This window comes from Mustela lutreola, chromosome 16 (genome assembly GCF_030435805.1).
Source record: "Mustela lutreola isolate mMusLut2 chromosome 16, mMusLut2.pri, whole genome shotgun sequence".
In the NCBI taxonomy this organism is placed as follows: Eukaryota; Metazoa; Chordata; class Mammalia; order Carnivora; family Mustelidae; genus Mustela; species Mustela lutreola.
The window spans coordinates 57,757,594-57,781,394 of NC_081305.1; the positions used below are offsets into that span (position 1 = coordinate 57,757,594).

General features: G+C 57.2%; 1 protein-coding gene across 1 annotated transcript; it reads right to left on the minus strand.

Moving 5' to 3' along the window:
- Nucleotides 1-1,745: 1,745 nt before the first annotated feature.
- Nucleotides 1,746-23,042, minus strand: PPP5C (protein phosphatase 5 catalytic subunit). The gene is made up of 13 exons (XM_059150833.1): nt 22,841-23,042; nt 17,070-17,311; nt 10,131-10,278; nt 9,246-9,367; nt 7,063-7,128; nt 6,662-6,760; nt 5,779-5,884; nt 4,904-5,046; nt 4,670-4,757; nt 3,812-3,852; nt 3,544-3,722; nt 2,448-2,529; nt 1,746-2,264 (listed from the first exon to the last, which is right to left on the minus strand). The coding sequence occupies exons 1-13, from the start codon at nt 22,959-22,961 to the stop codon at nt 2,202-2,204; spliced, it is 1,500 nt and encodes a 499-aa protein (XP_059006816.1). The 5' UTR covers nt 22,962-23,042; the 3' UTR covers nt 1,746-2,201.
- Between the last annotated feature and the right edge of the window lie 759 nt (nt 23,043-23,801).

Consider the following 23,801-nt stretch of genomic DNA (forward strand, 5'->3'; position numbering starts at 1 on the left):
GCATCTCCTGAAGTGTTTTCTCTTTTCATTTAAAAAATTCCTCTAGTAGTCACTCGGAAAGAGAACACCCCACATACCGGAATAAACTCCAAACAGACCTGAGATCCAGATGGAAAGCACAAAATTGCACAAATGTGGGAAGAAAGCCTGTCGGGATGTCTGTGGAACCTGGGTGTAGAGAAGAGGTCTGACCCCGACTCACAATGTGGAGATCTTGAGAGAAACACCAATGAGTTCAACCTCATCAAAATCAGCTTTTGCCTGGCCACAGCAGCCCAAGCCAAGGCTAAAGAGAAAGGACTGGCATATAAACTGAAACACGGTTAAACTCACACAGAACATAAGCAAATCTTCACAGTTTAAGGGGAAAAAAAAAAAAGGAAAGAAAGCTCCGAGGAAATTCTCTGCAGCATTCTTCCAAACACAGGGGCTCCCACTATTGCCTTACATGCTGTTCCAGCTAGAGGTCCCCGACCCGAATCTCATGAAGAAAACGCCAGACAACCCCACATAAACTTTTCTAAAGGGGGAAGGACTGTACTCATTGCATCTGTCAATGTCCTGAAAGAGCACAAAAAGGCTGAGCACATGTTCCTGATCGAAGCGGACCAAAGAGGACTAAATATAATGCAGCGGGCACCGGGTTCCACGGATACGGACGGACACACGGCAGGTGGACGCAAGCAGACATGCTATCACCGCGAGGCTCTCCTAGCGGGTGTGGGTCATGTGGTTACGTGAGAGGAGCCTGACTTGTAGGAAGAACACACTGAAGGACACAGGGGTCAAGGGCCATGATCCACGCTAGGCTGCGGTCTTCCAAGCGGCTGAGGAAAACACTGGTGGGCACGCGCGCATGGTGTCAAACAGAACAAAACAGTTTGTTCACAGGTGAGCCCAGGTAAACGGTGGATGAGTGTTCTTTGCATTTCTCCTGCAGCTTTTTGTGCAGTTAAGAACTGTTCCCAAATAACAAGTTAAAAAAGACACCAATCAGGGTTTTATGAGGACTGCCAGGCACATACAATCTGGAACCAAGTCATCCCTAACACGCAGCACCAAGCAGCTATTAAATGCTAGCTAGGGGCCTCTTTCTACAGGAAAAACTGCAGCTCTGGGCTTGAAGTTCATTCTGACATCTTGAGCTCAAGCCCTCCTGCTGTGGTCACCTGCCCACAGACGGACAGCACCCAAGGTCTGCACCTCCCCGGAAAAAGGTGGGTCAAGAGAAGCTCGAACTTGAAAACGGAAATGTCTCCACAGGGCCAGGGGTAGGCAAAGCAGCCTGGACAGGACTTGGTATTAATCTCTGATGGAGGATGAAGGAGCCGCAGAAAACACCTCTGGTCTTCCCTGGTAGGGGAAGTATCTGCTTCCCTGGATGCTGTAAATGCCAGGACACTCTGAGCGACTGAGAGCACATGGCAGCCTCAGCGAGGGCCTGTTCCAGCATCGCCAGAAGAAGGACCAGTCTTTCCAGCGTTCTGCTTGGGCCTGGCCTCCCCAGGCCAGCTTGTGCCTTGTTTCCTTGTGTGCGCCCTGGGCCGCAGCTGCAGTTTCCCTCTCCAGGGGCCGCTGTAAGTGCAGACACTGGGGCAGCCTGGCTGGTCAGCCCCAAGCCCAGCCATCCAGCCGATCTAGCCCCCAGGAGATGAAAGAGAAGGGGTGCGGGGCTCGGTGGTCCCCCTACTTGTCGGGATGCTGTGATTATCCCAATCCCAGCAGCTCCACCATCTGACACCAGCTGACTTACAATAATGACTTTATTTTAACATATTTAATTACAGACATAAAATAGCTGGGGGAGGGGGTGAGCCCCAGCCTCGCCCCGTCTCGGGGCCGCCAGGAGAGGGGGATGCAGGCGAGGCCTCCCTGATGACCCTCCTTCCGGGGGGTCTTCCTATGGCGGGGCCCTATTGCTTCAGGGGAAGGGGCCATGCAAACGAGGAAGGCGGGGAAGCATCGGGCCCCGCCCACCCCACAGGCTGAGGCCTCCCTCCACAATGCCCGGATGTGCCCCAACCCCAGCCTCTCCACCTCCTTCCTCTTTCTCTGGGGAGCGGACCTTCTGGTCGGCTCCCCACCCCCTCTGCAAACCTAAAGGGGAATAAATACAAACTTTACAAAGTAAAAGGGGGTCCAACGTTGCCCTGGGCCGGGCCTGGGGTCACACGGGGAGCAGGCCCTGGGTTGCGCGGGCCTCACATCATCCCTAACTGCAGCAGCGTGCTGGCGTAGGCCATGGGCTTGACGTCGGGGTGAGGCTGGGGACAAGAACACACAGGGCCAGGGAGATAGAAATGGGGCATCTTCAGAGCACCAGATGCACACAACAGCCCTCCTGGCAAATGCTGCTAGGCACTGAGCTCTGCCCCTGCCTAGACCGCTCAGCTGCGTCCTCCCCAGGTCCAGGCCAGGGGGGGCAGGGGACTGCACAGGTGACTCACCACTGCTGTGAACTGGTGGAACTGGGGCCGCAGGTCGGAACCCCGGAGGTGGATGTAGGAGGCTTTATTCCCCATCTGGTCACTGTGCAAACAGAGGCAGAGGGGCCAGTCAGGAGTGTGGCAGGGCCCATAGGGACCAGGGCTGGGGAGGTGGTGGGGAAGATACCCAAGGAGTCTGGATGGCTAAGTCTCAGAGAAGAGGGGGAGACAGATGGACAGAACCCATGGGAGATACTGATAAAAAGAGAGGGACAGAGAGGCTTAAGGCTGGGAGAGGGAGAGAGTCATGGATGCAGAAGGACAGGGAGACACAAGTGACAAGCCAACCGGAAAGGCAGGAATCCAGGAGAAAGGATTCCCCACCCCCACCCCCTACTCTGCCCCCTGGGGAGGCTTGGGTAGGAGGAGTGGGGGGATGTGGGGAAGGAGGTGAAGGTGGGGCACGGGGCAGTAGAGGGCCCTCCTGACCCCACAGGCAGGGGGACACGCGGCCCCATGGAGGCAGAGCTCTTGCCAGAACCTGAACTCTGCCCTGAAACACAAGGGACAGAGGAATGTGGTGCCCGGCATCCGGGGGATATGGGTGGCCTGGTTCAGAGCACAGGCAACTGCAAGACGAGGGGCCTGGTTTCTTCACCCAAAACCTGGCAAGAGGCAGGGAAGGAGGGACGGGGAACGGGAACACAAGGAGACTGAGTGTGGCCCTTGTTCAGGTCCTACTTGGAAGGCATCAGACTGGAAAGACATTTATGAGAGACATGAGGAAAGGGCACTGGATTCAGGGGACTTCTCCTGACACCTGATAGTAGGACAGTGGTCTTCTGCTTGCGCAGAGAAGAGTTCTTTCTTCCTGAAGCATATGGGGGTATCAGTGCATGGAAAAGGGAATGCCTGGGGTTTGCTTTAGAAGAGCCCGGGTAGTTGGGAACTGGTGAATCTGGGTGATGACCACATGGGCATTGTACGACTTTACCTCCGCCTGACTGTCTTTGACATTTTCTGATCATAAAATTAAAAAACAAAAACAAAACCCCCCAGCACAAAAAGCAGTAGGTAGGGAAGAGAAGCCCAGACCCGTGGGGGAGGTGGGACCCACCAGTAGTTGGGGGCGGAGAAGACGGTGACACAGCGGCCACCGTGTGCCACCTCGTAGCCCTCGGCCTTGACTTCATGACTGCGGATGATGTAGTCCAGGTGGTTCTCCTCCAAGAAGGCCTTGGTGACATCAGGGCCAAACTGGCAGCTCACGCCCCGCTTGCTGACTGAGCGTCCGTTCTGGGGAGACAGGGAGCTCAGGGTGCTCACCGTCCCACCCTCTCTGCCCACAGCCCGCACCTGCCGGCCACAGCCCTGGGCACACTGACCTGCGGCTGTGGGTCTGACCAGAGCAGGTCGCACATGGGACCTGAGGGGGAGGAGAGGGGACATCAGGGACTGGCCCACCCCACAGCAGTTGGGGTGGGGGCTAGGCAGGGCATTCCTGAGCAGGGGCTCGTGAAGTGGGCTTGGGAGCCCCGTGATCTCCCCTCCAGACCCGTTCAATGTGTTCTGGCCCCGCAATGGGAGAACTTCTAACAGAGCAGTTTAGATCACACCCCTCTGCTGCTCAGAGCCTGCTGTGGCTCCCACCGCCCTAGGAACAAAAACAAAGCCTATGCTCTTTACCCAGGCCTGTGAGGCTCTGTACGGTCTGGCCCATCTACCCCTTTAAAAAGCACATCCCTGCTCACCCTAAAACCACTGGCCACCAACTGTTCCTCGCAGCTGCGGAGCTCACCCCTGACGTGAAAAGCCCTGTGCTTGCCTGGGACGTTCTTCTGTGTGGCGGGTGCCTCCATCCCCATCAGTTCCCATGTGGTGTCCCCCGAGAGGGCATCTACCCACCCTCTCCGGGCCCCGTGCCACGCCTCCCACACTCCCACGGGTGTGTGTGTGTGCGCCCGTGTGAGTCCTCTCCATCTGTGCTCATGGCTACAACAGGAGCCCCGGTATGTCATTCTCTGGGCTCAGCAGCCGAACTCACAAGGAAGCGATGGATGCGTGCTCTCTGTGGTGAACACGAGGCCCCGTGCCAGCACAGCCCCGTGAGAGAGGACACGGAGGCTCGGCCTTGCCGTTCTTACCAAGGGCCAGAAGGCCCACCGGGGCAGAGCCACCCCTCTCGGCCGGAAATGCTGCAGCTCTGGGAGGGAAGGAGGTGCCACCTGGCCCGCCCTGGTCACCTGAATCTGGGGGCTGCCGGTTCCGCTCGATTTTCCTGATATCGTCCAGGGTGACGCCATCCTCACTGAACAAGCCTCCATGCATGATCTGGGGTGCGGGGGGGGGACAGCTGTATGAGTGGAGACGTGGGCCACACCCCAACTCTCCGACGTGCTTCCTCAGCACGTGGCCACATGCAGCCCCCAGGGGTGCGGGAGGTGGAGGGGCCCGCAGGGTCCTGCTGCCGCCCTCACCAGCACTTTGCCGTTGATACACTGGGCCAGCGGGAGCCACTCGAACACCTCGCTGAAGAGTTCATACATCTGGGCTGTGTATTTGGCCTTCACCTCGCCCTCAAAGCCATAGATCTGGTTCATGTTGTCCGTCTCGTGGTTGCCTGGGCAGCAGCAGGATGAAGAGGGGCCTCAGCAGCCCTGCCTGGGTGCCCTCAGGGCCCATGTCCAGGGGCCCCAAGCCCACAACAGTCACCATCAGCTGGTCGGCCCCCCAGAAACCCGAGGAGGCACAGATACTGTTCTCGGCCCCTTTTCTGGAGAGATAAACAGTCTGAGGGGCTCACACTGGGCATCAGGCCACAAGGCACAGGCCTGGTGCAGCCCCAAGTGACCATGGCTGTGTCCTTTGCCCCCGTGGGCCTTGAGCTCCCGTCTGGAGAAGCTGCGTGCCTTCCAGGGTAGAAGGACCAAGGAGGGCACAAGTCTTAAGGAAAAAAGGGGCCCACTATGGAACACGCAGTGTGGGCCGGCCCCGTGCTGTGCCGCCAGCTCCCCACATGCAACCTCCTTCCTCTCTCCCAGGGCTCCTGGGGCTTGGAGGAGACGAGGCAGCCGCCAGACCCCGTGTAAGCCGCAGCCAGCCCTTCAGCACCTCCTACAGGGAAGCCCGCAGCAGGTGGTTACCCAACACCTACCAAGTACCGAGCGCTGCTGGGTCAACCCCTGACCTGGCCACGAATCTGGCACTTGGGCCCCCAGGAGCCCCCAACCCAGCCCACTGCCTCGTTCCCTCCTGCCGCTCATGTCTCCATCTCTTCATGGACAAGGCCACCCTGGGGGCTCATCCTGTACAAGGCCGCACCAACCCCAGACCCAGCTGCCACCCAGCTTACCTCGAAGTAGGTGAAAGTGGTCTGGGTACAGGAGCTTAAAGCCAAACAGGGTGAGGATCACTTCTACGGAGAAGGAGCCGCGGTCCACAAAGTCACCATTAAATATCTGTCCTGCTAAGGGAAACATGGCAGGGCGGACACTGCCTCCCTCCTCAGCCTCCCCACATCCCAGGCTCCTGCCTGTTCCTTCCTAGAGTGGGGGTGTCAAAAGGGCCGGGGGTCTGCGCTGCTGTCTCTCCTGGCTGTTTGGCTCTGGCCCAGCAGCTGGGCCTCTCCGAGCCTCAGCAGGACAGTATTGAAGGTCCCCAACGCACCTGTTTCTCAGGAAAATGAACGGTGGAGGGGGATGTGGGGTGGTCAGCTTGCTCCGCTCCCCCTCCCAGTACAAGCCCTCAAGCCACAGGGGAAACAGAACACAGACCCTCCCACCCAGCACTGCACAGGCCTGGTGGCCCCACACCGTGGCCTTTATCAAGCCATGGTCGTAACCTCAGCAAATACTTCTACAGCTCTGACTGCGGGCTCCTCAGCTCCTCGAGGCCTCTTGACACTCCTAGGAGGCAGACCCTACGATGCCCACTTTGCTAACGAGGCATCTGAGGCCCAAGAGAAGAGGTTGCTCCACATGTGCTGACAGCGGCCTCATCTGCAGACGAAGAGGGACAGGGGCCCAGAGAGAATGAGCCACCAGCCCAGGTTGCACAGCATGCGGGGGCGACCCTGGCCTATCTGGTACCAGCCAGCCACATCTCCCACATGCCCTCGCCTGAGCAACTGCTCTGGCTTCTCCCTTTGCAGGCCCAGGCCCTGCTTGCAGGCAGGGGTGCCTTTCTCAAAGCCCGCTGGAGGAACAGGGAGGGTGTGCTCTGCTGAGGAAGGATACATAGGGATTGGTCTCCGAGGGTAAACCATTGAGCTCAAAGATGTTGAGGAGGTCATAGAACTGGCCATGGGTGTCCCCGCACACCGTAATCTTCTCTGTCTGGAAGAAAAGAGGCCACCGGAGAGGGAGGGGCCCAGAGAGAGACGTGGGGAGGGGGCAGAGGTGAGGGGAGGGGCAAGAGGTCACAGCAGACCAAGAAGAAGCATGCAAAAGACACAGGCAGGGGACACAGAAATGAAGGGGGTGGGACAGAGACCAGGAGGCCCAGAGAAGCGGGGTGGGAGAGGGGAAGAAAAGGCAGATCAAGCCAGGTGGGTCTGTGAGTTTCTGAGCTCCACAGCCCCTCCCCAGCCGGGGAGCTCCCACCTCTGGCCGTCCACACACTGCCCCACGGCGCGCACCTCTTTGAGCGTCGTCTCCACAAGCGTGCTCAGCTTAGAGAGGGCCTCTTTGACCTGTACCAGGATCTGGAAGGCAGGGTGGGCTGTGAGCCCAGCTGGAGGGAGGACCTGTCGCCCATCCCAGGCCCCGGCGAGCCTGGGCTGACCAGCAGACACTGCTGTATGGAGGGTGAGGGAGAGGCTGGGAGGGGAGATGGCTGGGCAGTGGAGGCCGGCTGAGCAAGTGCTGGCGGGAGCCACAGGCAGCCCCCGAGCTGTGACCCCAGCAGCCTCTGTGGCAACGTCAGGATTATGTCACGTGAAAACCGAGATTCTGGGTTCCCCTTAAAATAATCAGCGTCATGAAGAAACAAGGGAGAATCCAGATGTGAAACATTTTCTAACCAAACTGGCCCAGACATGTGTACATGTGTCATGAAAGAGTCTCCCCAAAAGGGCACGAGACTGTTCTAGATGAAGGAAGATAAAAATGCAACATCTGCTCTTTCAGTGGAGTCTGGATTTAAAAACAAAAACAAAAAGCAAAAACACCATAAAAACCAAAACCACAAAATAGCTTAAAAGGACATTTTTGGGAGAATTGGGGGGGGGGCAGGTATTAAAGTATTTTAAAGTATGTCTAGAAATGTAGATAATACTAGTTTTTGCTAAGAGAAGATCTAAGATGACCTTGGCGTTGCTATGTATATTTGACAATGTTTCCAGATCTTGTGGACAGCCTGTGGACTGTCTGCACTAGGCATTATTTACTAACTTCTGAGGGGGGACACCTGACCTGTGGTCACACAGGAGAATGTCCTGCTTTTAGGAGATACAGTTATGATGCAATACCTTTCTGGTTCAGGAAAAGAAACAAGAAGAGAAAGCCTGCTGTGTGCATGCGCGCGCACACGTGTGTAGAAAACGAAGGTAAATGTGTCAAAGTGTTAACATCCAGGTGAAGGAGGCATGGATATTAGCTGTACTGTTCTTTCCATGTTTCTGTAGGTTTGAGAATTTTCAAAATAAAAGCTGGGGAAGAAAATACCCCAAACTATAAAAAAAAAAAAAAAAAAAAAAAAAAAAAAAAAAAAGCAGAATATGTCCACCTCTGGTCAGAATGAGGAGGTTACAAAAGACTGTCACTCTTGTCCCAATGACAACAAACCCCAAATCCATAAAACCCAATTTCATGAAAACCATCTGAGAGCCGAGGGTGCTCACAAAGAAACCTAAATCCATCAGCTGTGGAGGCAACAGGCCCTTCCGTGGGGCTTCCCAGGCGCAAGGCATGAGGCAGGAGGCCATAGGGCTCCTCAAGGCCCAGAGCGAGGGCAGCCGGCAGGGCGCTCAGGCCGTGTGCGGGCTGGTGACAGCCGAGAGCCCCGAGCAGCCCCCGCCACCCAGTGCCTTTGCTCTCACCTGTCAACCCATTGCCGCTGCCGTCACACAAAGGGAGGCATGAGGCAACACGGTGTGCGTGTAAGGGGGGAGCCTCCCCAGGCACAGGAGTGAGGCCTACACTGGACAGCATAGAACTCGCAGCCCAAAAATCTGGCTGTGGGGCTGAAAATCAGAGAGCGCTCCCAAAGTTCCAGAAGCTGGAGACTTTGTAGCATAAAGACATCCCTGGGATCCTGCCAGGGCTGACGGGAGGGTCTGGATTCCAGTCTTAAAATACCATGAGCCAGGGCTGAACTCCAGCAAGAGCCGCACAACTGTGGACCAGATGGATGGGGCCCCTCACGCCAGTGGCCTGACAGAAGACAGGGCCGCCATCTCCTGCGCACAATGCTTACTTAGCTCAGTCTCTACTGTTCTTCTACCCCAAATGTCTAGCAGATGAAAAAAACGATGAACCACACGAAGAACAGGCAACAGAAGCAGACCCAGAGATGACCCAGATGGTGGAATTACCAGAGACTTTAAAATAACTATGATAAATGTGTAAAAGATCTAGTGGAAAAGACAACATGCATGAACATATGGGGCAGGGAGATGAAAACTATTAATAAAAATAACTAGATGGAAATGCCAGAAACGAAAACGCAGCATCAGAAATAAAGGCTTCCTTTGCGCCGTGCTCAGCACACTCCCCACTCGGCAGTGCTGGCCGCCGGGGCCCCTCTTCCCCTCGACCCGCCCTTTGCGGCAGATGCTATTGGGGGGTCCCAAGTGTGTGCAGCACCTGGCGGGGGCGTTACCTGGTAGGCGCATTTCCGGTGCAGTTTCTTCTGGTCCTTGTACCACTGCATGAGCTCCTTCATGAAGGTGATTGTCACTTTGCCATCCTCAAGCTTGGGCCCGCTGTACTCATCCTCAATGGCTGGTGTGTGAGCGGGGGCGGGAGTCAGTGGCCAGTCACCACGGGGCGGGGGTGGGGGTGGGGGTGGGGGTGGTGCGGCACAGGGTTGGCTCCCGGGCACAGGGCGAGAGGAAGATGGATGGAGAAGGTCCTGCTTCCCAGCCAGGTCCTTTCCCTGCCCGCTCCTTCTATTCGGACGACTCTGCTGACCTCTCTGTCCAGTGGTTCCCCCTTTTCCAGCACCTTCTCTCCCCACTGCCTACTTGGTTTTATAGCACTTAACATGGTTAATTCATTTGTTGACTTGTTAATCATTGCTCTCCCTACCAGGCATCAGCTCAAGGAGGGCAGAGACTATTTTATTCACAGCTGTATCCCCAGTGCCTGGGGTGCTCAGTAATTCACTGTGGAATGAATGACTGACTCCTCAGAGGGCCTGGAGGACCTAGACAAATCCCACAGGGAGACCCGTGAGGGGTGGGCTGGGCGGTACAGATGCAGATAGGGAGCTAGGCCCCGGCGGGGGGTGGGAAGGACTCACCCACCTCGCCTGAACTGGGGGACGCAAGCCCCAGTGCAGGATTGTAGAGTTCCCAGGAACGCAGGCAGAAGAGCAACAGACCGCGGCCCTGGTACTGGGCCAAGAAATAGCTCCACCCCCCACCCCGCCCCCCACTCCCCAGTGTGCGCTGCACGGGAATGGAGAGCGGAGGATGGAGAGTGCCTGTGCAGGGGTGTGGAATGCTCGGTGCTGGGTGTGGCAGGGCCCCCAGGCTTGACTCACTCATGCTCTCGATGTCCAGCGAGTCGACCACGGAGCGCTTGTGCTCATCGCCGGCGATGGCCCGCTCGAAGGCTTTCTGCTTCACGATCTTGTTGCACTCCTGGTACTTCATTTTGGCATCCTTGTCATGGGGCTTCACCTTCACCACCTGGGCAGGTAGGTGGGCAGAGGGAGGGAGGGAGAAAAGAGGCATCAGCGCCCAGGAACAGCTGGCCTGGGGCAGAGGAGTGGGCAAAAAAGGGGGCGCCGCGGCTGTGCTCGGCCGGTCTGGCCCTGGGTGCAGTGAACCTGGACCCAGACCCCGGCCTCCATGCGCCAGTGGTGCGACCCCACCCTTTGTCACCTCCAGACGACAGTCTGTGCGTCCCAAAACTGGGCCAGGAGAGCTACCCACCCAGGGCAGTCCTGAGGTTTGGGATACACTGTTAACCCAAGCAGGTGGGATTTCTTACAAAAATCTTAGCTCTGTCATTAAAATAAGTCTCAGCTTGGAGTTCCTCCAGGGGACCCCAGCAGGCTGAGGCTTGCTTTACCGACATGACAGTCCACACCAGCACCAAGTGGGATGAACAGGAAAGGGTGGGCTGGGCCCACAGGCACAAGGAACAGACTCAACAGAACCAATGACCTGCCGGATAACCCGACCCCCGGGGCCTCCATTTTCTCATCTATAAAAGGGCAGCAGGGGGCACACATGACAGACTCCACCTGGCAGGGCCGTGGGGAAGCACAAGTCAGCAGGCTGCAGCCAGCACCGCGTGGTGTCCCCTCCGTCTCCGCCCCTGAAGGGCAGCGAGACTGTGGGCAGAGGCTGGCCGCCTGGGTTCAAGCCCCAGCGCCACCACCCCTCAGCCGAGCAACCGCGGAGCGGCGGGTCAGCCTCTCTGTGGGAGGAAGCGGTAACTGTCTCCGCTTCAGAGGCCAGCCAGGTCACAGGAGCAGACTTGCACAAAGCGTGCGCTGTGGTGCCGGCCAGAGTAAAGTCCACACCAGCCGCAGATGCACCTCATGGCCCCTTCCATGGGCCACTGCGCTTGAAATGGGGTCACTCGCAAACAGGCACCAGGCCCGTGACGTGGAGGTACAGTAAGTTCTCAGTAAAAGGAGCACCCCCACCCCCCTTTCTATCCCACTTTCTGTAAAAACTCTGACCCTCCTGCTTGGAAACAGAGAGGGCTCTGCCACCTTCTTACTGTGTCACCTTAGGCAAGGACATCACCCCACCCCTTCCTGTTTCCTTATCTGTAACTGTACTTGCTATGAGTGGACCCTGCCTCACCTGCCCACCCCACGGGTCGCCCGAAGAACAGCTCCCCCAGATCCTGTGCTGTGGGCCCAGAGAGAGCCCTCAAGTGCGGGGATGCCACTACCCCTGGGAAAGGCTGGCGGGGGGTGGGGTCAGAAGCCTGTGCAGAGGCACCTCCTTACCCCCGCGGATCACGGGGGCTCATCCACCCTGGGGACGGGTGCACAGACCCAGCAGATGGCAGGAAGCCGGGTCGTGGCAGGCGATGGCTTCCTCCTTGTCTGGGCAGGCTCGGGCTCGGGCAGCCTGCCAGGTGGCTCCACCTGGGGTGTGGGTGCGGTGTGAGGCTCCGGAGGGAGGCGGCCCCAGACATCCCCTGGAGTCCTTCCCGACAGGGAGAGGGTACGAGTCCACACCCTGGGATCAAGTCCAAACCGCCACTCGGCTTGGCCCACATGGGCCTGCCCACCCTCCTGCTTTCTGTTTGCCCGGCACAACCCGGCCAGACCAAACCCATAAGTCCAATGTGCCAGCTCCCGTCACCTTGCACTCGCCGCCCCCAGCCGAGGACACCTCCCTCCCTCCTCCAACTCCCTCCTAGCTCCTCCCCCCCCCCCCCCCCCCCCCGCTGTCCTCCAGGAGCACCCCCCGGGCTGGACATGGGTGTCTCCCCACTGGAAGATGGCCCCCCAGGGACTGAGTATGTCCCGGTGGATGGATGAACCACTGAGAGTTTCCTCTGGCTGGTCCCCGTTCTCAGAGAGCTCCCAGGGTGGGCAGAGGATGGGGACGAACACTAACAAGGCAGGGAAAAGAAAGCAGTGGCAGTCACGGTACACGGCTAATTTTCAGAGCCCTTACTCCTTTGTGCCGGACGTCTTCGTACGCACTGAAGTTGCTCATTTAATCCTCCAAGCAGCTCTGCTGGGTGTTACCACAACCCCCCCCTTGATGGATAAGGAAACTGAGGCCCAGAGACATGAGGTAGAGAAACTGAGGCCCCAGAAGCCAGGATTCTGTTCTCTGCCTGCACAGGATCCCGCCTTGCAGCACACATGCTGGGCCGCGCCTCTCCCAGCCTGTGGCCTCCTGTCCCTGTCCCGAGCCCCCTCAGCTCCAAGGAAGAGGGCAGGGTGCCAGCACCCCTGCGGGGGGCCTGTCACGGGGACTGGCAGCCAGCACGTGCTCATTGTGGGCCTGGCAGCGGCCGCGGCTGCCGCCACGACTTACTACCAGCCAGGCTGCGAAAGGGGAAGTGGCTCTGCCGGGCCCCTCTGCTCCAGAGGAAGGTCATTTGTGCCAGACTGGAGGGCCTGGGGAGTCAGAACTCAACACTGGACTTGTCTTTAGAAAGAGGGGTGTGGGTTGTATCATGGTGCGGATCCTGACCGTGGCGTCTGCGTGGTTACGGGGGAAGCTGGGAGCACGATCTCACTTCACTTCTCACAACAGCAGGTGAAGCCACGATGCCCTCAAGAAGCTGTTTTGAGGGACGCCTGGGTGGCTCAGTTGGTTAGACGACTGCCTTCGGCTCAAGTCATGATCCTGGAGTCCCGGGATCGAGTCCCACATCGGACTCCCAGCTCCATGGGGAGTCTGCTTCTCTCTCTGACCTTCTCCTCGTTCATGCTCTCTCTCACTATCTCTCTCTCAAGTAAATAAATAAAATCTTTAAAAAAAAAAAAAAGAAGCTGTTTTGACAAGCGCCACTCCGCTGGGGGCACTCACACCCAAGAACCACAATGCTCTGGCTGATGGCACAGTGAGCTGGGCTCGCGATCCCTCCGTGACGCCCCCGGCAGGTCCGAGTGGCACCTCCTGATGACAGTATAGCACTGGGCAGTGGAAGCTCTGGTCACCGCAAGTGGAGGCATCGAGACCATTGACGGCCTCTTATAAGTTCAGGTCAGAGCGGGCCGCCAAACGAGTTGTCAAAACAGCACTACAAGTGTGACGGGATGTGGCCGGAGAGGGGCTGGGCTGGGCTGGGCTGGGCACATTGATAGGAGGGACCTGTCAATTGATAGGACATTGACAGGCTGTGACAACGTCTCGGGCAGGCACTGCACAGTGACGGTCTCAAGCACGACACTGGGGTTGTCACCCTCCAGGGTAAGACCCTCTAGTGACTTAATTAAGTCACTAAGTTATACTCAACGTTCCCTTTACAATGCAACAGAAGAGAAGAGAGACCGTTGGAGCAGAGCCGAGCCACGGAAGAGGCTGTGCCAAGACGCTCTGCCTGCTGCGTAGGGCTGGTGGTCACAAGCCTGACTCGGGTACCAGCCTGTCACTTCCTGGCTGTGGGACCTTGAGGGAGCAAACCACACTCTGAGCCTCAGTTTCCTCATCTGTAAATCAGGGATAAGGACAGGCCCCACGGTGCAGGGTTGGTGTGAAGACTACCAGTTACTAGGGCAGGAGGGTCACCGTTGTACCCGGCCCACGGTGGGAGCCGTACGAGGCATGAGCTCTGGGCACTCCTGGCACTATGGGGCAGTCATCCCATGGGTGTCCGCGTGCTGTGAGGGCTTGCAAGGCTGGACGACGCTGGAAGAAGAAACCCAAATGCAAACCCTATTATACACCAAACCTCCAAGATCCAAGGTGGGGAGTGTAGAAGGAGTCCCCGGGACCAGCTTGAGCCCAGATGACCAGATGCATTCCCACCACAAACAGGAAAGAACACGGCAGGGAAAGAGCGGTCCTCTGAGAAGAGGACCCAAAAAAAGGGACAAGGGATCCTGGAGCAAAGGTCCCTCTGAAAGGATTTACTCAGAGGTGAGAGGGATGCGGGGAGCGGGGTTCAACATGGACCCATGGCAAAGGGAGGCCGGTTCCTGTGGAGGCCTCTGGAGGGGCAACAGCCCTTCCTGCCGGCCACGGGCTCTCCCCCAGACACCCCCAGGAGGAAAAGACCACGAATGCTAAGTGGGAGCAGGCCCCACTCAATGTACAAATCTCAATTATTCCTCACACGAACACTCAGGCAGGCCCTGGTGCTGTCCCCGCTTCTACAGATGAGGACACGAGGGCAGAGAGCCAAAGCACTCAGAGCTACCCAGCCCGTGGCTGGGTGTCCTGACTGTGCAGCCGGTGCCAGCTCCTACATCAGTGACCTTGAGGCTTTTGATTATGACTCAGGGTAAGGAAAGATAGGTTTTCTACCACACACCCATATACACATACGTGAGAAACATTTTTTCACAAATATGTACACACTTCCTCCAAAGGAACTGCTTTATTCTGCTCTATTCTATTTGAGGAACACAGAGGTGCTGGTCTCAAACCACTGGGCTGACCTCACGGCCCACTAAGAGTCACAAGATGGGACTCTGGGTTCCAGTTCCAACTCCACCAGGAGACCTTGGAGGAGGGGTGCCCCCCCAGACCTCTGCGTCCTACCTGCACAGTGGACCAAATCCACACTCGTGAAGCGCTCACAACAGAGCAAGGCCACGGTGAGCGTGCAGATGAGGACAGAGGCCAAGAAAGGGAAGACCCTTCAACCAAAGGCAGAGCCTCAGTCCTGTGTTCACCCCAGGCCACATCTGGGCTCTGCCTCTGCGGAAACTGCAATCCAGATCCAAACGGGAGCCTAAAGCGCTAGTAAGTTGCAGGGCTCCTCCAGACGGCAGGAGGCCAGGAGGCAGACACTCTGGATGGGGACTGCCCGGCGCTCACAGAGCCTGAGGAAATGTCAGAGTGGAGAAGCGGACCGCCCAAAGGCATGGGGAACAGCCACACGGGCAAGGATCCCAGCCTCATGTGGGGACTCCCCCACTGCTCCTGGCAAAGCCTCCACAGGGAAACAGGCTGTGACAACGTAAATGCTGAGTGTGGCCCCACCTCAGGTTGGTTCCCAAAAGGCTGTGGACCCCCACCACCAGCCTTCCATGGCATCCAAAAGGCCTGGGAAGAAGCTCAGATGTGATCATGTCCACAAGACGGCTAGAACCAACCATCTCAGCCTCATGAAGTATGAGGTGTTAGGCGCCTGCCTGATCTGGAGGCAGAGCCATAAGGAGAAGGGGTCTGTACCCCCAGGAAAAGAGTTCCCTGCAACTCCAGGCACGGGGAAGACACGGCCACAGACCTGTGCTCAGGCTCGACAGTCCTCTGCCCTGCCCCATCTCCTCCAGGCCCCTCCCCACACCCGGAGCCCTGAAAACCCCTGCCCCTGTCCCACCCTGAGGGCCCCCCTGGGTTACTTATTAATGGGCCTTCACCCCAGGGACCTCTACTCATACCACAGCCACCTAGGAGGTGGCTACTCCTAGTGCCCCTATTCTCTAGATGTGGACACTAGGGGACCACAGGGGAAGGTTAGGCTGGGGAGTGGCCTGGGATCTGAAGCTCCTTCCTAAGGACTCTATGCCATGGTTCCTTCCCCTGCCCTCCCAGAGGTCACCCCACTCCCACCCCTACTTTGCCCCCCGTCTCTAAATTACCACCTTTTCCATGCCTCTGCCCCCACCCGGACACAGATGTCCCGGGGCCAAGGGCTTGGCTCAAGACTTCACTTGACCTGAAATCCACCCTCTGCCCCTGGCCAGCAGCCAGCCACACTCCCTCCAAGAGCAGACCAGGGCTCTCAGCCCCCTGGGCGCCCCTCCCCGCACAACAGAAGATCCTCAGCACCTGGTGGTGAATGAAACAAAAGGAGGGAGTATGGGGGCGACTGAGGGGGCAGAATAATAACGCAACACATTCTGACTGAGCCCCTGTTGGTGCCGAGCAATGACTCAATGAACAGAACAAGCAAAACCCCTCCTCTCAGGGTCTCCGAAGCAGGAGACACAGGTGCCAGGGGTTCAAACCCCAGCTTTGCCACTTGCCCACCACATGTTGGCAGACAGGTGACCTAACTCCCTGGGCCTCAGCCTCCCGATCTGCACAATGGGGTTAATCATTGGTCCCCCTCCCACAGGGCTGCCACAACAACTCATTCTGCCAGTCCGCAGAGGGCATGGGGCATCCCTGGTGCGAACACACGTGACTGACATCCCCAAGCCTATCGTGCCCATCAGGGCGAATCAGAGGGATGGGGGTGGCCGATGAGCAGGTGAACTAGTGACCTGCCGTGCTCTAGGTCCCCTCCCTCGTCTCCTTGTCACAACACACGCCCTGTCTGCTGCCCCCTACGGCATATGGCCCTCTCTGCCTTCTTCCAAGCACATATCCTCCCCCTGCCACGACTCTGTTTGCCTACTCTAAGTCACAGGTTTGGGTTTTGCCCTCCTCCAAATTAGAGCTCCTCCTCTGCAAGATAGGCTGCATGGATCTTGGTCACTAATAGCGACAAAAACCCCAACAGTGCAATATAGGGCACAGGCTATGGGCCAGGCACTGGTCTGAATGCTTAAAAAGCAGAAACTCATTTAGTCTTCATGCCAACCCTTAGAGGCAGGTCTCAGTGCTCCAACTGCTGTGGAGCAGGCGGCACAGAAAGGCCAGGTGACTCATCCAGTGTCATCAAGCAAGTGATGGCAGAGCTGGGATGTGAACCCACAAAGTGTGCTCCAGGCCAAGGGCCTCTCAGGCATTTATCTGTCAGGTGGGTGAGGGGCAGATGAATGTAGCCTCCCCTGCCAGCCACGCACCCAGAGGCCATCCTTCCCCGGCCTGGCCCTAGACAGCATTCACTGGGCTTGGGTGCCGGCAGGCGGCCCCCTCCCCGAGGTCCGGCTCACCGTCTCGTAGTCCCGCAGGGCCGCCCGGAACTTGCCCAGCGCCATGTTGCTGGCCGCCCGGCGGTAGTAGCCCTTAATGTACTTCTTGTCGATCTCGATGGCCCGTGTGGCGTCGGCCAGCGCGTAGCCATAGCACTCAGTGCGCAGATAGGCCAGGCTGCGGTTGCCGTAGTAGATGGCATTGCTGGGGTTCAGCTCGATGGCCTGGCTGTAGAACTTGATGGCGTTCTCGTAGTCCTTGGCTGTGGAGATGGAGGAGGAGGCGTCATGAGGCAGGGCTGCTGCCACCCAGTAAGAACAGGCCCCAGGCTGGCTCTCCCTGTCTACTGCTGGGGACACCGAGGTCTACAGCTGAGCTCAGGAATGTCTACTCAGCTCATTCCCTCTTTCCCCTCCCAACTGTCCCACGCTTTTGTCTCCTCAGGTTTAAAATCCCAGGACTCGGGCGCCTGGGTGGCTCAGTGGGTTAAGCCGCTGCCTTCGGCTCAGGTCATGATCTCAGGGTCCTGGGATGGAGTCCCGCATCAGGCTCTCTGCTCAGCAGGGAGCCTGCTTCCTCCTCTCTCTCTCTCTCTCTCTCTGCCTGCCTCTCTGCCTACTTGTGATCTCTCTCTGTCAAATAAATAAATAAAATCTTTAAAAAAAATAAAAAAATAAAATCCCAGGACTCGAAGTCACTTCCACACACATGCCCAGCCATCACCCCTTAAGGCCCCAACCTGGGTGATACTTCTTCCAGAACCTCGGAGGGTCTTCCTCCAGTCCTATGGCCCAGGGGAGATTTATTCGAGTACCAGAGCTGAGATGTTGTGAATCAGCAAATGTGACTGCCCTGAGTCCCTTGGTTGTCTAGCCCCCCCAAAGCAAGTAAACAAGCCCAAAGAGGGAGCCCAGTAGGAGAACAGGAAGTGGGAAACGAGAAGGAATCTACTTGGACCTCAAGGAGAGGGGGACACACCAGCAGAGACCCAAAAGAAGCAACAAACTGGACAAGACGAAAAGCATTCCCAACAGAAGGAACAGGAGGTGCAAAGGCCCTGAGATGGGGATGGAAGGGGCGTGCTGTCAGCACAAGCCTTGTGTTCCAGGACCAGTGAGAGGCTGCTGTGGCTGGAGTATAACTAGTGAGAGGATGGAAGGGATGAGGGCAGGGAGGTCGGCAAGACAAATCCCGAAGGCCACAGCCGCAGCAGGGTGTGGACACCGAGGTTCTAAGTGTAGAGCAGCAGGATGGGTCATCTGGCCACAGGGAGGTTCCTTTTATCTGAAATGAGTTATGGGTGTGCACTTTACATCCTGACCTACAGAATCCTCACATCTCTCCATGGCACAGGCCCCGTCTGACACTCACTTTATAGATGAGTCACAGAGGTCTTGTTCAAGGTCAAACACCCGTCTGTATCTGCAGAGCCAGGCCTGGACCTGTCCCATGTGCCCATTCAACAGGCAGGAGGCTAAGGCTCAGAGACTTGCCCGATTTGGGGGACTATGATGTGCACCCCCTCTGCCCCACCCTTCTGGGGCTCACAGTCCTGCAGGACACACACACACACACACACCCCTCCAGACACCGATGACCCAGAGTGTTTAGCACAGAGACAGACTGGGAGATCTGGAGGATGAGAAAGAGTGAGTCAGGTGAAGAAAATGGAAGAGGGTTCCAGGCTCCCTGAATAGTTCTTCAATGAATAAAGGAAGGAAGGAAGGAAGGAAGACGGAAACAGACTGACAGCAGGAGAAGGAGAAGTCAGGTCCCGGGGAGATGTCCAGGAACAATATAGCAATTCCTCCTGCAGCCTAATACCTGGCAATCTTTCAAATGGCTCGGATGTCCCCTCTTCTGGGAAGCCCTCCTTGATCCCCAGGCTGGCTCAGGCACTCCTTCTGGCTGCCCCAGCCTCTGGGCTCACCTATCCCAGCCCCGCTGGGTCCAGGTTTGTCACCATTCAGTGATGAATGTGTCTTCCTCAGGACTGGGAGCCCCGGAGGGCATGCCTAGGACTTCCCAGAAACGAGCAAGGGCAGAACCAGACAGCCCAAGTCTGACAGACCCTCCCTGGAATGCCAGTACCTTCGAGGACTACCTCCAGCCTCCTGGCTGCGTTCCAGAGGCCCTCTGGCCAGCTCTCTGGATGGCTGAGGTGTTACTCAAGAGGCCGTCTGGCCTAGGGTGGGGAGCCTGGTGTGTCCGAGCTTGACACCTGGCTCTGCGGATGCTGTCCACGAGGCCTCAGGCAAATAGCCTTTCCTCCCTGCATCTCCGCTGGCTCATCTGAAAATGCAGGAATCATGCTTGACCGTGCCCTGCCTCGCCAAGCTGGGAGGGCTAAATAAACTCTCATTCGGAATGTGGCCACAGCAGATAGTTGCAGAAGAAGAGAATACATGACTAACCCAGAAGAGGAGAACCAAGCAGAGGAAATGGGAGGGGACTGTACTTCCCACAGCATCTACCCAATGACACTGACTCCGGGCCCTGTTCTACCTGCCTTACAAATCAGGTGCATCTAACCTGGAGAGAGTCCCCATTTTAGAGATGAGGACACAAAGGCACAGAGAGGTTAAGTCATTTGCCTGGAGTCACGCAGTACACAAGACAAAGAAACAAGATTTGGATCTAGGAAGCCTGAGGTCCTAACCACATCTGCAAAGTCTTAGGACGCAGAGGCCTCTTTGGGGGTTTGAGAAAACTCCTCCCATTTTACAGAAGGGGGGCGATGAGGCCCAGAGAGAGGGGACCAAGCTCTGAGCTCACAGAGGGGTTTGCAGCAGGGGGTGGGGGGGGCGGTATCCTCTTCTCCCCGCAGGCTCCAGGTAAGGAGTCTGAACACGGGAGCCAAACACGTGGTGAGGAAGGGGGATATCCGGGCTCTGCTGCTCACGCTCTGACCTTGGGCTGGCGGTTTCACTTCTCTGAGCCTCAGCTTCCTCTATAAAACAAACAGCGCTGCTCCTACCTACCTCCCAGCGCCTCAGGAAAGATTAAGCAAAGTGGTGTACCTGGCCACCACAGGGGCTCAATTAAGGAGAGCTTAATTATTCTTTTTATTGTTATTCCCACAGCCCCTGAGGCTGGGGCTCTGTGCCTGTCACTGCCTGCCAGGCAGTGAGGGGCCTGGACCAGGAGGAGCTTTCTCCTCTGTGCCAGCTCAATGCGAGCACCTCTGGCTGCCTGCCCAACCTCAGGGCTTCTGAGTGCCCAGGTCCTGGGGGGCAGGGGGCCCCTCCCCATGGCTGTTTCCCAGAATTCTTACCTCGACTAAGCATCAACCCTTGACTCATCCCATTGCAGGGACAGCCCCACCTTCCTCGCCATCCCCCAGATGGAGACCATGCCTTGTCCTGGACACTTCTGGGTCAACCCCCCAGTGCCAGGCAGTGGTCATGTTCTGTCAAGTCAGCCTCCCCAACATCTCAGATCTATTCATCCACTTCCATCCCTACAGCCCCGCCCTGCCCGGGTCTGGCCTTCATCCTGTTGGGCCCAGGTTCCTGCCCCAGCCTCCTCCCTGCTCTCCCAGCCTCCAGTCCTGCCCCTCTGCAGGGGTCCAGCTAAAGCACAAACCTGGCCCCATCCTTCCCTTTCTCAGAACTATCCATGGCTCCCCGGAGTCCCCAGCAGAAAGTTCAGGCTCCTCCCTTGCCTTTTACACTCCAGCCCCACTCACTTCCTCGGTGCCAGGCTCTGCTCACCTTTGCCAGGATAGGCCTTTGCCATCCCGTTCTTTCTGCCTGGCATTCCCTCCTCTCTCTCTCCAGCCCTCATTTCCTCTCTGAAACATTTCTTTAGTTGGTTTCTGTCTCTAGTCAGCAACGCCACCACCTCTCACCTATCCACTACCCTGGTCTCCATCCTGGCTCGAGCTCTTACCATGCGTCCCCACCACCCTGAGGATGACACCCACTCCCTGACTGGGCCTCCAAGGCTCCACCACCAGCCTCATCCCTCACAGGTCCTGCCTCCTTGTTGCTGCAGCCTGACCAAAGGCACCCACTGAAGGCTACTGAGGCTCTAGATTCCTCCCCTGCTTCCTTCTCCCCGGCTTTGGTCCTGTAAGTCCCCTGCCTCTCCTGCAGGATCAATTCTGGCTATTGGACCAAACTCTTGGACTCCTCCATCCTTTAAAAAAAAAAAAAAAAAAGAAGGCAGCAGCTCCCCCTCCCTGTTTCTCCACTCCCTTTTAGGCCCAAAATACTCAAAGCACTTTGTCAACATCTGCTGTCTCTACTTCCTCACTTCCTGTTCACTTTTGGGTGTCCTTCTAGCTGACTACCACTTTCATTGTTCCCCAGAAACTGCTCTTGTAAACTGTTCTTGTTAAGGCTACCGCCAACATTCGTGGAGCCAAACCCAATGGCCAACACTCAGTGCTCACCCTGGCAGAACCTGACCCAAAGCACAGCCCTCCCTTCTAGAAGCACGCCCTTCTCTCATTTTTCCTGACATCTTTCCCAACTTTCCTTCTCCTTCACTGATTACCCCTCCGCAGCCTCTTCTTCTTTTCTTACCTTAGAATTTCTCAAGGTTCTGGCCCCTTCGCTCCCTATATAGCCTCATACATTCCCAGGTGTTCTATTTCATTCATAGGCTGACCATGCTCAAATTCCTCTCCTTGGAGCTCCAGACTGGCCCATCTATCTACTCAATGTCTTCTCTTGGAGTAAAACCCAAACTACCTTTGCAGTGACTCTTGGAACCCTACCTGATCTGGACCCTGTTCTGAACTTATCTTGTATCAGTCTCTCCGCTAACTTGCTCAAGTTTCAGCCATGCTGGTCTTTTCATTTCCTACCTCAGGGCCTTTGCATATGTGGCTGCACCCACCTGGAACGCTTGGTTGCGATTCTTCTCGATTTAAATGCCTTCTCCTCAGTAAGGCCTTCCCTGACCCCGCTTTCTAAAGCAGCCTCCAGCCCTTGTTCTCTACTTCACACCCTGTGGGATTTTTTTCCCAAAGCATTCCTCACAACTTCTAAGTATTTTATCATTTCTTGTGTTTTTGCTCAATGTCTGATTCTCCTGCTCAATTACATCCGATAAAAGGGCAGGGCCATATCTGCTTCATTCGCTGCTATATCCCCAAAGTCTAGCACAGTTCTCAGCACAAAGCAGGTACTCAATGAACATGCTGAATTAGTGAACGAATGAGTGCCCCCACATTTTACTCTTTCCCAAGCTCTTATGTCATACTATTCTTGGGATTTCCCCACCTTTACTCCCAGGGCCTCCCACGCATCCCTTTTCCTCTTGCAACCCCAAATCTCCTGTCACCTTGCCCTCCCTCCTCATGATCTACTCCCCACCCCACCCCCAATTCCCTACTCTATTGGGACATTGCCCCCCACGCTCCACTTGGTGCCACCCACCCCAGATCTCCCCACTTGGTAGCACCATCACTCCCCAGCCCCGTCACTACTTGGCAGCGCCCTCTTCAGGTCTCACCATAGCTAGCACCTCTCAAGGATCTCACATATGGAAAAGCCCTCGTTCCCGTCCCCCTCCCGCCCCACACTTGGTAGCGCCCTCCCCAGTCTCCCCACTTAGGAGCACCCGCTCCGAGTGCCACTTCTAGGCATCACTCCTTCTGTCAGAAGCCCCCTCTGTCGCCCCCTCGTAGCGCCATCCTGGGCCTCCCCACGCCAGGTCACTTGGTAGTGTCTGCCCCGCGCCCAGGCTGCCGCTCCGCGTTGCCATGGCTCCGCGCGGGCCGGGCACCCCTTGCCCTGGGCAGCTCTCCACCCTCCCTGGCCCCTCTCCGGGGCGGGCTCACCTTTGAAGTAGTCGTTAGCCTGCGTCTTGAGCTCCTCCGCCCGCTTCAGAGCGCCATCAGCCGGGGGCTCGTCTCGGGGGGGCTCAGCACACTCAGTCCGCTCGCCCTCCGCCATCGCCATGCCGCAAAGCGACCCCCACCCTGGCAACGGCCGCCAGCGGCACCCGGCCGAATCGTCGCGAAGGAGTGCCGAGTTGCTGCTGCCGCTGCTGCACAAGTGTCGTAAAGCGCGGGCCCCAAAGGCGCCCTTGGCGCGCCTGCGCAGGGTTCTCTCGCCATAGAGCGCGCGGAGGACAAGGTGACCAGAGGGCCCCCAGACAGCGGCCTTCCTAGAACGAGCCAATGGGGAGGGCGAGAGGGGGCGCGCGGGACGGGGGGTGAGGGGGTGGGGATGAGGTTCTGGCCTGGTCCCCCGCTCTCAAAGTTTACTCCAAGGCTGCAGAAGTTGAGGGGGTGGAGATGGGTTTCACGGTGGGGTGGAGAGGGGTTTCACGGTGGGGTTTCCCCGCGGTCTTCTCGGGTGAGTGGGTGGGTGTGGCTGCAGGGCAGCCCCGTGCCCAGCGCATAACTAGAGCCCCGACACTAGCCTTCGTGACAATTATTTGTGTGACCTTGAGCAATTAGGGGCAGTTACCCCCCTCTGAAAAATGAGTGGTTTCTCAAACCAAGTTCCATCCTTGAGGTGCTTCTGGCTGTTAACTGAAGTTGCCCTGGATCCGCTAGTCCTTGAGCAAGGCAGAGAAGTTTGTTACGCCGTCTCCTGTCTTCACCCTCATCCCCGGGTCCCCAGCCTGCCAGGGTGCCTCAGTGCCCTTAGAAATAACACCTGAACTATTTCTAATGACCTAGGAAACCCCGAATGGTATAGCCTCAGCCAACATGTCCAGATGCCCCACCCCCACCCCTACCTACCACCCACTGCCCACTGTACAGCCATGCAAGCTGTTCTTTCCAAACCCTC

Coding starts and splice junctions, on each gene's coding strand:
- PPP5C (XM_059150833.1), bottom strand. CDS start 22,961: ATGGCGATGGCGGAGGGCGAGCGGACTGAGTGTGCTGAGCCCCCCCGA. Junction 5,047..5,778: donor CCACTTTCACCTACTTCGAG/GTAAGCTGGGTG, acceptor GCTGCTGCCCAG/GCAACCACGAGACGGACAAC. Junction 3,853..4,669: donor CCGGCAGCCCCCAGATTCAG/GTGACCAGGGCG, acceptor CCTCCCCCTCAG/GTCCCATGTGCGACCTGCTC.